Source organism: Athene cunicularia, unplaced genomic scaffold (assembly GCF_003259725.1).
Source record: "Athene cunicularia isolate RWA unplaced genomic scaffold, athCun1 SCF_1, whole genome shotgun sequence".
Classification (NCBI taxonomy): domain Eukaryota; kingdom Metazoa; phylum Chordata; class Aves; order Strigiformes; family Strigidae; genus Athene; species Athene cunicularia.
In genome coordinates, this window is record NW_020799155.1 from 2,139,680 (window position 1) to 2,153,540 (window position 13,861).

The 13,861-nt window shown below is 40.4% G+C and overlaps 1 protein-coding gene across 1 annotated transcript in view; it reads left to right on the plus strand.

Moving 5' to 3' along the window:
- The window catches only part of TBC1D9 (TBC1 domain family member 9), a 39,710-nt gene extending 33,655 nt beyond the window's left edge, over window positions 1–6,055 (plus strand). Inside the window, exons 16-19 of the mRNA XM_026866964.1 lie at window positions 1,437–1,563; window positions 2,478–2,552; window positions 2,679–2,779; window positions 3,725–6,055. Coding sequence (XP_026722765.1) covers window positions 1,437–1,563; window positions 2,478–2,552; window positions 2,679–2,779; window positions 3,725–4,450 — 1,029 coding nt within the window. The 3' untranslated portion in view covers window positions 4,451–6,055. The remainder of the gene's footprint in view (window positions 1–1,436; window positions 1,564–2,477; window positions 2,553–2,678; window positions 2,780–3,724) is intronic.
- Window positions 6,056–13,861: the final 7,806 nt, after the last annotated feature.

A 13,861-nucleotide genomic window follows, 5' to 3' on the forward strand; every position in this document is an offset into this window, starting at 1 on the left:
GGCTACTTGTTTCTGTCCCAAGGCTTTCTTCTTGTTTTGGCCTCTGGGCTGATACAACTGGTTGCAGAGGGAACCTCCAGATCATTTCATAGATGTGTTTTCTGGGGAGTTGTACAAACTGTTGGACTCAGCTAAGTGAGAAAGTCAGGTTTAGGGTGGAGAGAGGACGGAAACATCTCAAAACAGTTTTGCCCCTTGTCATGGTTTAACCCCAGCCAGCAGCTAAGCACCACACAGCTGCTCACTCGCTCCTCCCTGCTCCCAGTGGGATGGGGAGGACAATCGAAAAAGTAAAACTTGTAGGTTGAGATAAGAATGACTTAATAACTAAAATAAAAATAAATAATAACAATAATAAAATATAATTGTAAGGAAAATGAGTATAATAAAGAGAAATAAAACCCCAGGAGAGACAAGTGATGCACAGCGCAGTTGCTCACCACACACTGACTGATGCCCAAGCAGCAATCCACCCCCAGCCAACTCCCCACAGTTTATAGACTGGGCATGATGTTCTGTGGTACAAAATATCCCTCTGGCTAGTTCAGGTCAGCTGCCCTGGCCGTGCTCCCTCCCAGCCTCTTGTGCACCTGTCTGCTGGCAGGGCATGGGAAACTGAAAAATCCCTAACTTAGAATAAAGCACTGCTTAGCAACTAAAACAGCAGTGTGTTACCAACATTAATCTCACACTGAATCCAAAAATCCAAAACACAGCACTGTGTCAGCTACTAGGAAGAAAATAAACTTTATTCCAGCCAATACCAGGTCATCCTGGAAGAAAATGATGTCCTGGAACTATGTCCTCTCTGGCTTGTCACATGTGTGCCATGAAGAACCTATTGCTGTCCTCACTGAATCTGCGATTTAAGTATGTTGCAATTGTTTGGGTAGTTTAATTCTTGTGCTCATTTACATCCTCTGGTAAAGATACCTAAAGGCTTTGAGAGGACATTCACCTTCATGTGCTTTGAACGTGTGTCCCTGATTGCTCCCAGCTGGCTTTGCTGGAGGTAGGCTTGGTTGACTCAGTAGTTTAACTGGAAAAAATTGTTATTTTATTGAACTATAATGGAAGAGATCCATTTTGAAGAATGCAGCTCCCGGTATTCAGGGACTGGTAAGCTCATACTGAATCATAACGGACTGTTTCCAGCCAGGAAAAGGTTCATACCCTGCTTAGGACGTGCTGAGCTGCACAGAAGAAAGCAGTGGAAGTAGACGTGGGAAGATGGGCAAGCCAGCCTCTGAAGGCAAACAGCTACTTGTTAGTCCAACAGTATTGGATATCAGGGAGGAGACAGTACAGGTCCAGCTGTTCATATCATGTGAGCTGAAAAGAGATGATTCCTGACCCATCACGTCCTCACACTTTTACTTCTAGAAACTAACGTTCTGAATGTATCAATGGAAATATGTTCTAGTTTTTAATTAAAGGGTGGGATTTTTAGTGAAATAATTTTATTGTATTGCTTAGATCCATCCCCTGAGCAGGAAGAGCCAGACTCTGCTTTTGAAGCTACTCAGTACTTTTTTGAAGACATCACACCGGAATGTACACATGGTAGGCATCTTTTGTCTCAGGCGTGAAAAGATGAGGTAATGCATTTCGAACAACATGGTTTTTTAGGAAGCTACTTTTTTATTGGATTAAACTTTGAAGTATTCTCTGTAAAAAGTAGTGTGTAGTCCTCATATATGCAGGTGTGTGTACACTTAAGAACTCCCTTGGATTGTGCATTGCAGAATAATGTCATCGGTGTGTTACAATAGAAGTAATACTGTAATAAGTGCAGCACACACACCTTGATGGAGAATGGGAATAAATATATTGGCTTTGAAGAGATATTTGGATCAGAACTCAAAATATTCTAAAAAAAAATAAAGCCAAAAGATATATCAAACTGTAGTTCAGCAGTTTGAAATCTTCTTGTACCCTAATGAAAACCTGGGTCTTGTCACTGTTGCCTTAAATAGCATTCTCTTTGAGATATTTGATGTTAAGTTTCTCTCTGATTCAAGAATAATATTGCCCATCCTTCAGATTACAGGGGGAAGGAAGGTGGTTTGAAAATACGGATAAGAATTAATAGTGTAGAGATGGTAAGAATTAACATACTAGAGAATTAATAGACTAGAGATTACAATTTTAAGTCCTGATAGACAAAAGAAGATGCATTAATATAATCACCAAGTGTATCATGCTAGAAGCTGTTTGTGTTGTGGTAGCACAGGCTAATCATTGTACCACACAAACAAAACTAAAGATGGTCTCTGTCTTAGTATTTATATTATTAATTATGTGGAATTTGTCAACAGATTCAAGAATAAGCAGAAATCATCATTTAGTCCTATCCTTTTTACGCTGCTTTTTTTTTTCAGTGTAAATATTTTCTTTATTTTGCACTGTACACATGGAAAGTATGTATGTATCTAAAACCACACTGATCTCTCTCACCCCACCCTTCCACCTTCTAGTTGTCGGCCTAGACACCAGAAATAAACAAGGAGTAGATGATGGCTTTGTTACAGTGAGTCTGAAAACAGACAAAGGTATGCATGGTGTCTCCATTTGAATTACAGCTTTCATGTCTTATAAAGATGCTCCCTTTGAAAATAGGGGGGAAAAAGTATTAATGTAAGGTTTCTTTATGGAATTTCTGGGTATGTTGACAATAGGCAAGAAGAGCTCACAAGAGAATCGAAATTATCTGCGAATGTGGAGCCAGGAGAATAAATCCAAAGCAAAAAACACAAAGGACTTGCCCAAACTGAATCAGGTACTTCTGCTGAGGCTTTTTTTTTTCTTCCCATTAACTTTAAACTTTCTTCACATACCTACAAATATTCAATACATTAATACTGAATAAAGGTTTTCTTTTGAGGCAGATACTTTTTTTTACCAGAGCAGCAGTCAGCTGATTACAGAAGTTAACGTTTTCAACATATTGTCACTGGCATTCAGCTCCCAAAACATCCTAAAAATGAGATACACAGATACAGGAATGATAACATAACTATCTTGATCTCTGGACAAAGGGTGATGATATGGCACTGAATATCCCCAGATAGCTCATGGAGTCCAATAGACATTACTTGAAAGAAACATTTTATGTCTTGTAATTTATGTCAGTCTCATTCCCCGTAGCTCCCCAGCTGCTGAGGAGAAGGAGAAATACTGGGACAGCTGTTTCCTCCAGAGCATATAGGGAAGGTTTATTCCCTGTAGAGTAATGCTTCTTACTTAAGGTAGCCCTAAGCAAATTTCCTTCCTGCTTAATTTGTGAGTCCTGAATTCCAGAAGGCTTGCATCCAGCTAACTGTCAATTCAGAGAGTGCTGTGGGTCTCATTTAATTTTTCAATACTTCTCATTAGTTAATAAGTCAACACAGCATTGTTCCTCCAAGAAAATCCACCAAAATGAATGCTGAGTGTCTCAGTGCTCACCCTCTGCTGCCCTCCTGTGGCTGCAGAGAAATAAAAATTGTCATTTGTTAGAAGAAACATCCAAGTTTATTCTAAAGAGCCTTGAGAGAGGCAGCACACCTGGCTGCCCAGTCATAGCAAATGCTTTCTTGGCTGCACCTAGATTATTTCCAGTTTCAGTTTAATCCTGTAAACGATTGTGTCATACCTCCATTCCAGACTTTTTAAACCGGTTTTGTAGATCTCAGTCTGATCTGTTTCCTGCTCTCTCATTAAGGTTTGCTCCCTCTGTGTTTAGGGACAGTTCATTGAACTGTGCAAGACAATGTACAATATGTTCAGCGAGGACCCCAATGAACAAGATCTGTACCACGCTACCGCTGCTGTGACGAGCTTGCTTTTGGAAATAGGTGAGGTTGGTAAGCTCTTCAGCACACAGCCCACAAAAGAGACAGACAGCAGCAGTAACAGCTGCAGCAAAGCTATCGCCAGCGAGCTGTTTCAGAAGAAGGAGCACCAGCAGTACCCCCTCGAACAGCACAAGCCGTTCCAGAGCAGCCTGGTCAGCGGGGATGAGGAGGCTGTTTGCACCGACAGCGCTCTGGGCATGCAGATGGAAGACATTAAGCTCGAAGACTCTTCTCCCAGGGACAACGGAGCCTGTTCCTCCATGCTCATTTCCGATGATGATACAAAAGATGATAGTTCGATGTCCTCCTACTCGGTACTGAGCGCAGGTTCGCACGAAGAAGAAAAGCTGCACTGTGAGGACATCGGCGAGGACACCGTTTTGGTACGGAGCAACCACACCACTTCTCTTCGTAGAAGCACTAGCATCGACAGGGACTGGGCCATTACCTTCGAACAATTTTTAGCCTCCCTTTTGACTGAGCCAGCGCTGGTTAGGTACTTTGACAAGCCTGTGTCCATGATGGCTAGGATTACTAATGCTAAAAATATAAGGATGATGGGGAAACCAATAACCTCAGCCAGTGACTATGAAATCTCTACTATGTCGGGATAAAAGGCAGTCGGGTTTTTTATTTATTTTTTTTATTCTGTATTTATTAGTACCTGGCACCGGCCTTGGTATTTTCAGAACATGATTGTTTTCACTAATGTGAAAATGTTTGGGTGCAGACTTAACTATCTTGAAGTATAATCACTCTTTCTGTGGGAAATGTTACACAAATGCAAATTTTATTCAAAATACAGAAAAAAACCCAGTTGTCGGTGAAGTGTGTGTAGTATTAACCTTGCTGTCAATATAAAATGGTAAAGATTAGTTCTTCATTTCTAAATGTAAACTTAATGCAGATATTTATGTGCATTTTTAAAACAAACATATATAGAGATCTGATTCTTGGGGAAAAAAAAAAACAAACCAGGAAGTACCTAAAATTTAAAGGGACACTGTCAACCTGAATAGGACCTCAGGTGAAATTAAACTCCAGGCAACATCCCTGAAGGATAATTTTATTTCATATAACTTTTTTTTTTTTTTTGGTCAAAGAGGATAAGGGGTTTAACACATGCTTCAATTTTTTTTTTTTTTTTTTTTCTTGTAATATACAAAGATGACTTCAGTGACACCTGCCTGGCTCTTAACTTCCTCTGCTTGAGACTGGGATGCTCCAATAGAAGCAAGAAGGCCATCCCAAGCCTAGCTGGCACATCAGGCAGATGTAGTTAAATGTGATGATTTCTGCTCCCACAGAAGGCAGAGCCCGTTGCGCCTTTCCCGGCGTTCAGCGTCCTCTGGCTGCGCCAAACCCAGCCCAGGGAGAGCCCTTCCCTTCCCTGGCTGCAGCCACCAAGGAAAGGTCTCCAGCACCACCCTGCCTGGAGCTGTATTCCCAACCAGTGGACTTGGAAGCTTTGCTCCAGGGACAGTGTATGCAGGTCCCAGAACAGATTGGTAGAGTCTCTTTTTAAAAATTGAAAGCTGTTTTTAAAAGTTTAAAAAAAAAATTATATATATATATATACTTCTAAGGCTGGATCTACAGCATATATAGCTTAGCTCTTAAAACTAACCTTTACCACCAACCTATTATATCCTTGTTAGATTAAGAAAATAAAAACCTGTATTGCATAAGTCTTCATTTACAACAGTGTAAAGTATCAGTAATGAAAAAAAATCTGCAAGATAATGTAACTGAATGTTTAAGTCTTACTGAGAACACTGTCACTTTATATAAAATGAATAGTATCCTGTATCAATTTACTGAATAATATGTTAAAATGAAAACTGGAGCACCTGCACTTTGAATCCTTGCTTCTTTTATACAGATATTCAGGATTTTTTTAAATTCTGTTAGCTGTTTTTTTAATTCATATTTTTTCAGTTCAGGATCATGCTTATATGCCTAATCTTTATTTGCTGTTTTAAGAACATTTTCTGTAGAATACCGTTGATTTTTTTTTTTTTTTTATATACTCCTGTATATTGCATCCATGTAACTTGCAGATTTTTTAGCAGAAGCTATGTTTAATTCTTTTGTCTTAAAAGAATGCTTTTAAACTGTCAGATGAAGTGGTTTTTAACCACAAATAGGTAATGTGAACAAATAAAGTACACTCTGCACAGATTTGGTTTTTAACTATTAAAGACATGCTAGAGGGAAAAGTGGGTGATTGTGGTTTATTACACAGACAAATGATTTTGGATCTTCAGCACTGGGTTTCAGCACAAAAACATTTGATGTTTCCAGGCCTGGTTTTGTTTAACACTTGGATGTGTTTAATTCCATCTGCACCGAGCAGCCCATGCAAGCTTCTCTCACGCTACCCACTTTCACTGAACAGTTTTCCCTGCTATGCTTACATTTGGTGACAACAGTTTTTATTACATTTTAAGACCCCCAGATATTTTATGACCCATCTATGCTTTGCAGTAACTCACTGGGCATGCTTTTAAAGCTTGAAGTTTTTTACAGGGTACTGGTAAGCTGAGATGTCAGCCTTGAAACCATGGCAGTGACGGAACAGACATGGGTGTGCTCTATTCAGTTAATTATATTTTTAAAATATTTCATTGTATGTGTGCAAAGTTTATTTGCAAAATATGGCTGTTAACTTCCCAGTGCTGCTCATATATCCCTTGTCTCAGTTTACTGTTGATTTTTTTTTTTCTGTTGATGAGAGTTTTCTCCTTTATAAGTTAGCCATATGTAGACTGTGTATAACAGTATGAAAAAGCAGTATAGTCTTTCTGCATATAAGACTGTGCAGATTGGTTTATATGTGAATATCAAATAATAATATTCATTTGAAGCCATAATCACCATTTTGAAAAATAGGGCTTTGTTTTTAACTTAAGATGCCAAGGCCAGAGCAGGGTGCTTTACTGCAATGCCTGGCAGCTGGATAAGTTAACTCAGAAGTCTTCAGCACTAAGAGTTAACATCCTTAAGCAGGCTGTTGACCTTTTTAAGTTTGCAGATCCCTAAAATATTTTTCTTTTAGGTGTCTGTCAGGGTAAAGTGAACTTAGACCTATCAGCAATCTTCCACACACCCCTAGAGATGCACAGAGCACAGATGAAAAACATTTCTTTATCTCAATAGGGGTGGCCAGCTTTGCTCCACACCCCACCTGCAGGCCTGGGGGTACAACCTATCAATGAAAATTATTTTGCTCTTACAACTTTTATAACAATAAGAAGCATCACAAGCGGATCTCTGGTGTAAACAGGAGCTGTTTTACAAGGCAACTTTTTTTTTTTTTTGTTTTGCTCCAGTAGCCTTCCTTGCCTTCCCTATCATGTCAGCAAAGCTCCAAAGTGTAAGCCAGGTCATCTTTAAGAATGGCTTTGCTGTAGGTAGCACCCAGGTGAGCTGATTTTCTCCAAATTTCTTCGGGTGAGGCTGCTCACCTGATTAGGGCCACACCAAATGGCCACCTGGCAGTTGCTTATTTGATGATGAAATCTGCTGTGACCTGTTCTTTAGTAAATGGATGGAAGTTGATGAGAGGTAAGCTACAAGAGTTCGACAGACCAGCACACAGTGATGTGAAACCTTTGAGAAAATGTGAGCAAGTATTTTTGAAGACTTACCTATATGTAGGCATGCTACCCAGGCAAATCAATATGGCTTTAGAAGTGCCTAGCTCTTGTGCTTTGTATGCTTTGAGAGAGTCTCTTTAATCTGTGAAATGTAGAGTTTACTTAGGGCTGTTAGTCTCACAGCCAGGGGAAAAAAAAATAATCTTGTTCCTCTTCAGAGCTGAAATCTGTGACTGGACACTGACACGTGCTGCTTTTCTAGCTTAGTAGGAGCCTGGTGGGAACAGGGTGCTGCCTGCCTGCCAGGGAAATGAGAGAGGAGTGGGAGGTTATTCTATAGAGCTTTCTCTATTTAAAAAAAAAAAAAAAAAGTTCTTATATTTTCTTCTGTCTTTCACCTTTGTCAGATAAGCGTATGAAAGGTCAGTGGTACTCCCTTCATTGTAGCATCTTACAGCTCCTGAATTTGCAGTGTTAGAGCTGAGAGTTGTGTTTGAGGCTTGTAAAGGTTTGGGTTTGTGTTGCACAAGTTTTGGTCAAGCAGACAGAAAGCTTCTTATGTGATGTATTAAACCTACAGAAAATCTGTCATAACTGTTGTAAAAAGAAAAGCACTTAATGGGTTCTTAAATAGTGATGCTGGAGCTTCTGCTATAGTCAATGTTACGTGTCTGGTGTGCCATAAACTGAGGTGGCGGAGGCTGATGTGGTGTGGTATGTAAGGGGGCTGTGGGAGAGAAAGGGAATACCCTTAAAGCAGTTGGTCAAGCAAAGAGATGGTGCTTTTGCTTGGAAAGCTGCGCAGCCAGGTCTGGTTCCTCTGCAGGGTACTCTTCAAGCTTCAGGATCCCTCCTGTCACAAGGTCTTTGTTACTCATGTTTAATCTTGCAGCAGCGTTTTGAAACTGTGGTGATTGATTTGGTCTCTGCGCAGTAGGCATGATACAAAGACCAACAAGAAGAGAGTTTGTGTTCCATCAGGATAGTTAGAGCAATAAAACAAAGCCTGTGCATAATAAACACTGTAAGTGGAAAAGCAACAAGTGAGCGCAGGCAGCTCTGGCCGCAGCAGTGCGTTAATGGGTGGGGAGCATGGTTCACCGGGTCCCCACCAGTCTGGGCTGTGCGCACATTGGTGAGTTCCAGGGCTGTTACTCTCCAAAGTTCTGGCATCCCTGTGAGTGACTTAACCATCATCTCTTGGCTGTTACAGTTCTTGGCACCTCAGTAATAACGAGGCACACTGTAGCTGGAAGATGCCTTTTATCAGACATGAAGTACTGACTGTATTCAACGCTTGATGCTGTTGTATCTTGGTTTTGTGAAAAAAATGGACTAGTCAGGCTTAGACTAAATCATCTGGAAAAAAATGAGAAAACCCTGAGGAATGGTGTACAGGTTGGTAGGTTAGCTGGGCCTATGGTGGAGCGTGCCTCAGTGCCCTGGCCTTTGGCTAGCTGGAGCAGGAGGTGCCAGGGCCCAGGGCTCACCTCCGGACCCAGCATCGCCACCCTGATGCGGTGGGAGAAGGCCGGTCTGTGAGCAGAGCCCGTCGGTTCGGGTACACGCCGTAATGCTACAGCAGGAATGAACGTGAAGCAGCTCCATCTATTGCTGAGCCTTATCCTTCAAGGGAAAGAAAACATTTCTGCTATTTCTATTTCTTTCCACTAGAAGATAGTCTTGAGTCAAATATTACGTACTTGAAGCAGCAACTGTGACTTTTAATGCTCATTTAAAGTGCTGATTTATTCAACAGTGAAAATAATAAATTAGCCCAACAGCAAATAATTAGAACAAAACTGTGGCAGTGAACATTACATTGGAATATGGCTAATAATAGAAACGTGTGACGTGCTGATATTTTCAGTGCTCAGAATATAAGGGATGAACTACAGAAAGTCAGTTAGTCTTAACTGCAGTACAAGACACTCCTAATAATAGTGGCAGATACCATTTCAAAGTATGTCACTGCAGAAGATAATTTAACTGGTTCTCTTCTGCGGTACTTAGTATCTCAATTTAAATTCCCTCAATAGCTGCTTCCTCATACTGTTTTCTAAAATAACTGGTATTTGCATAACTGACCGACTTAACGCTTGGGGTTTGGAGAAGTGCAATTTTTCTAGAGTGCAGGGGCCTGTTCTGTGCTTCTGAAGAAATAAAAATTGCTCCGGGTGAGATCCAGTTCTCACATAGCGGTACATTAATAGAAGCATTTGGGTCTCCAAAATTCAGGAGAAGAAACAAAGGCTACCTGAGAGATACAAACAGAACTGAAGAACCAAGTCCATTATCGAACATAGCTTGTATGGAGATGAAGGCATGGTGAAAGATACAGAGGTAAAAACATTTCTTAGTTAAATAAACAGAAGACATTAAAACATATCAGGGTTTCTCTTTCTTCAGAAAAGTTCTCCAGAGTTCTCTAACTCTGTTTTGTTCCTGAGTTTTGCTCTCCTGAACAAAACTACCTGCACATCAAGTTATCTCCAGGAGTTAACTTGCAGGTCCTTCAAAAAAAATCCTTGTTGCATTTTTTTTTGGCTTTTGGTTGGGTTTTTATGTCGTGGTGTGTTTTAGGGGTTTTTATAGCTTAAAACAAATCTTCTTTTAAAGTGAGGATTTCAAGAGCAGTAATAAATCTCTACCACGTACAGCAGAGTACAGCAGCCTACCTGTGTAATATTCTCCCGAGTTCCATAATTGAAATTCTGGACCATCACTAAAGAGAGTAATGTAGTGCTCTGGCTAAAGAAACTCAGCAAAACTACTCTCTGCCTCCTTCCTACCCGAGATGCTTTTTGAATATGCTATATATCAGGGAAGCGAGGTCTACTTTCTGGGGTACTACCAAACCAATTTGAAAAACAGGCTGCCCCACCGTTGTGGTCAGGTGTAGAACAAAGCCAGGCGATGGCCGGAGAAGCCCCTGGGCAGTGATGCATAGGCCTTTCCGCTCGCCTCGCGCCAACGCCGTTGGGCTGGGCAGCGCACGGGAGCTGTGGCTGGGGTCAGGAACATCAGCCTGACGAAGGTCCGGGCAGCCAGGGAGCGTGAAAGGCTCTAATGCACAAATCCATCATGTGTGTCGAACTCGGACTTTCCCGTTGCACAACTTCCTGTTACAACAGATCTAAGATTTCAAGTGGACTTGCATGTTGTTTTGTGGTACCAGACTAATCTTGAGAGTTAAAAGCAAACAATTTTTGTATGGGTCTCACAGATTTAAATCTGATTTACTTCTTTCTTCTGGTGTTTGATTTAAGGTGTGTGTATCCTGGATGATGATTTAGATCCTAGAAGATGTACGTGAGACCACCAGCCTTTGTTCCAGCTGTTGTGTTTCCCAGCTCGGCTTCAATACACGCAGATGTTCTGCTGCCTGCCATTTCAACAGTTTGTGCTGCAGCATTATTTCCTAATAATGCCTTTCCTAGGCACAAAGACGAGAACCATAGAGATCTCTAATTAAGTTCTTGGAGCTGGAGAGAAAAACAAAACCAAACAGAAACCCCCAAAAAAGAAGCTAGGATAAAGCTTTCTCTCGTATCACAGTGTGTGTGGCTAACTGGAAATTGTTACGTTTTCTAGCAGGTCATAACACACTAATGTTGGCAATATTTTGGAATAACTCAGGTTTTATTTGCTACTATATGTAAACATCTTTTTCTATCACACAGACATCACAGTTTACATTATTGCTTTTATACTGTGGTAAACGGAAATTTCTATTAATACGCAGCTATCTAAGCACAGTGTGATAAGAAAAAACTGCCCACAAGCTGTCTTGGGGCTGGTTTTTTTTTTTCTTCCCTAGAGAAAGACAATATGTAGACTGGCACAAGAAACATCAGTCCAGAGATTGATCACCACTGTACTACAGCAACACAAAACCAGTATGACAGAAAGAAACAGGTTACATCTTTACCACATATTAACTAACAGTATTTTCAAGAATTCCGACTGCTGAAATCCCACCTAACTAAATACAAACTTTTTCACCACAATAATTCTTAAAACAAGGCTAACCATTTTTTTTTTTTTGTAAACTGGTTGCTATTTAAACCAGGATGGAAAAATCGAGAAGATGAATGCCTGGGGCTTTCTGTGTGTGTATTTAATTTTTTGTTTTCATTTTTTTTGTTTTGTTTTTCAAAGAGTGAGAACACAAAACTATCTATCTGAGGTGCTTATATTGGCCCCTTTTCCTATTGTCCTTTAGGACAAAATGCCCTACTTTTTACACTGCTCTATCAGATGACAGAAGCACAACCAGTTTAGAAACATTTTCCGTTTCTTGCTTCCTAAGGAGCACTGTCTTCAAATCGCTTTCTGATCAAGTTGGTTACTTATGAAGCAATGCATTTACTTACTGAAAGACGAGATTTTATTTCTGCTTGTGGTAAGCTTCTACTTATCTTCAGATTAATTGGTTCATGGAGTGGCACAATATTTCAAGCATACACTAAACAACACAAGTGGAGGTAGTCTGTTAAACAGTTGCTACAGGAACAACAACAGTAAAAATTTAGAGAACCACCTTGTCTTCAGTTTTAGATTTTTTTTTCTAAAATGACTATTGCATATAAGCTTTCACATAGTGAATGCTTTAGAGGCAGCAAGTTAGAAAACTAACAGTACTTGCAAATTCTAATAAGATAATACATACTTTAAAACATGACAGTTAATAAATAACAAGAGAATTTACCAAGGTTTTAAGACTCTTCGAACAAACCATGAGCAACAAATTCTGATGCTAAACAAATTGATTATATCAACTTGCAGAAAGGTGGCCTACCTCCATTCTGAATCTTCCACAACCTTTAAGGATTGTCACCCTACAACGGTTAGTATAAAATACTGCTGACAAGAAAAACACTGCTCTTCCCTTTCCTAAAGAGTTTTACCTTTTCCCATCTATTTTCTAGCTACCACCACAATACAATTAGCCTACCACTGGTGCAAAACGGGGACACCCAGTACTAGTCTACATATAGCGAGTGACTCCTAGACAGAAGGACTGGGCTACTTGGTTGTACAAAACCACATGCAAATTCTAACTGTTTACTGGGACGGTGCATTGGAGCCTAATGTAAACATTCACCTTAATTACGACATGCAAACTAACGTATTCCCATGTATCTCGCTCATCTGATGATGGTTGGGTTTACTTTCTTCCCTTGTATGCTGCCAGTTTACTACCAGCTCACACTTTGATTTTTAAGAAAAACCAAAGATGCATCTCTCATCGGGCTCAATCTGCATCCTACACTAAAACAGCTTAGGCGTGTGATAGGAAATGTTAAACGATGGCTGGGCTTTAAAAGCCTCAGCAGTAGTTAAATGTCAGTCTCCTAGTGACAAGGAGCCGAGTTAAAGTTTCAAGGCTGGAAAGACAAGCGGGTGTAGATTATTTTTGCAACTGTTGCCAAAAAAGTGAAAGGTTGCAGACTCTTAGCACAGGGGACTGTTTGAGATTGATGGCTCAAGCAGTTTTGTTACTTGCCAGCAAGCAGTAAATGAAAATAAAGAATGGGATCTCCTTTACTGCTGCTGCTAAACATACTGGGGTCACTTCTGAAATTCAAAAAGTCAGTCTGATGTTGCTTGCAAAGGAGATGTACAAGCAATAGCAAAAATTACTAATGAAGGAAGACAAACGTGACAGAAGCTGGGGCTAGAAAGTAATGGAGAATTAACCTCTCAGCCACTGGGAGAGTCCGCTTTCCACTTCTTTCCTCAGATTTTAGGGATGTCCAGTATCTACAGGGGGCAGAGAAACAGAGCTCCACCATAGGACCTGCATCCCAGAACACTCTCCACAGCATCTCAGTTTTTTTCAGCGGTGAGAACTGCAGGGCCCAAGTATCTGGGAGTAGCAAAAGAACTAGGCTTCCTGTCATCAGTTTTGTACCTAATCTAGTCAGTTTAGCTGTTCAGTTTACAAGCCGTGGCATTACCATACTCTCCCTACAAGCATCTTCAAGCAATTTTTTTGTTTTTGTTTTTGTTTACAATAGCATCAACCCAACACAGATGAAATGAACCCTTCTCCACACTGCACGTTAAACTTGAGAGCTGTTCAACTCTCATCTGTATGTAAGGTGTCATAAAAAGAAAACTGAAGTGCATTACCTCCTACATATATACTGCCTAACCTGATCGGGAGCCTTCCCACAAATAAGAGATCACCAACCTTAAGGGATCGGGAGCAACTGGGTGCAAGAAGTCACTAGTTACACAGTACAGGCTCCCAGGATTACTGAGGTGGGAAGGCAGGGGCACCTAAAGCTGGCTGCCTACGACCATGTCCAGCTGGGATTTGATTAGGAGATGTAGTATTACATATTATAATAATACATTTAATACTTACGTAGTGTAACATTACTCATTACAAAAAGGGGGTTGTCTTTTTTTCTTCTC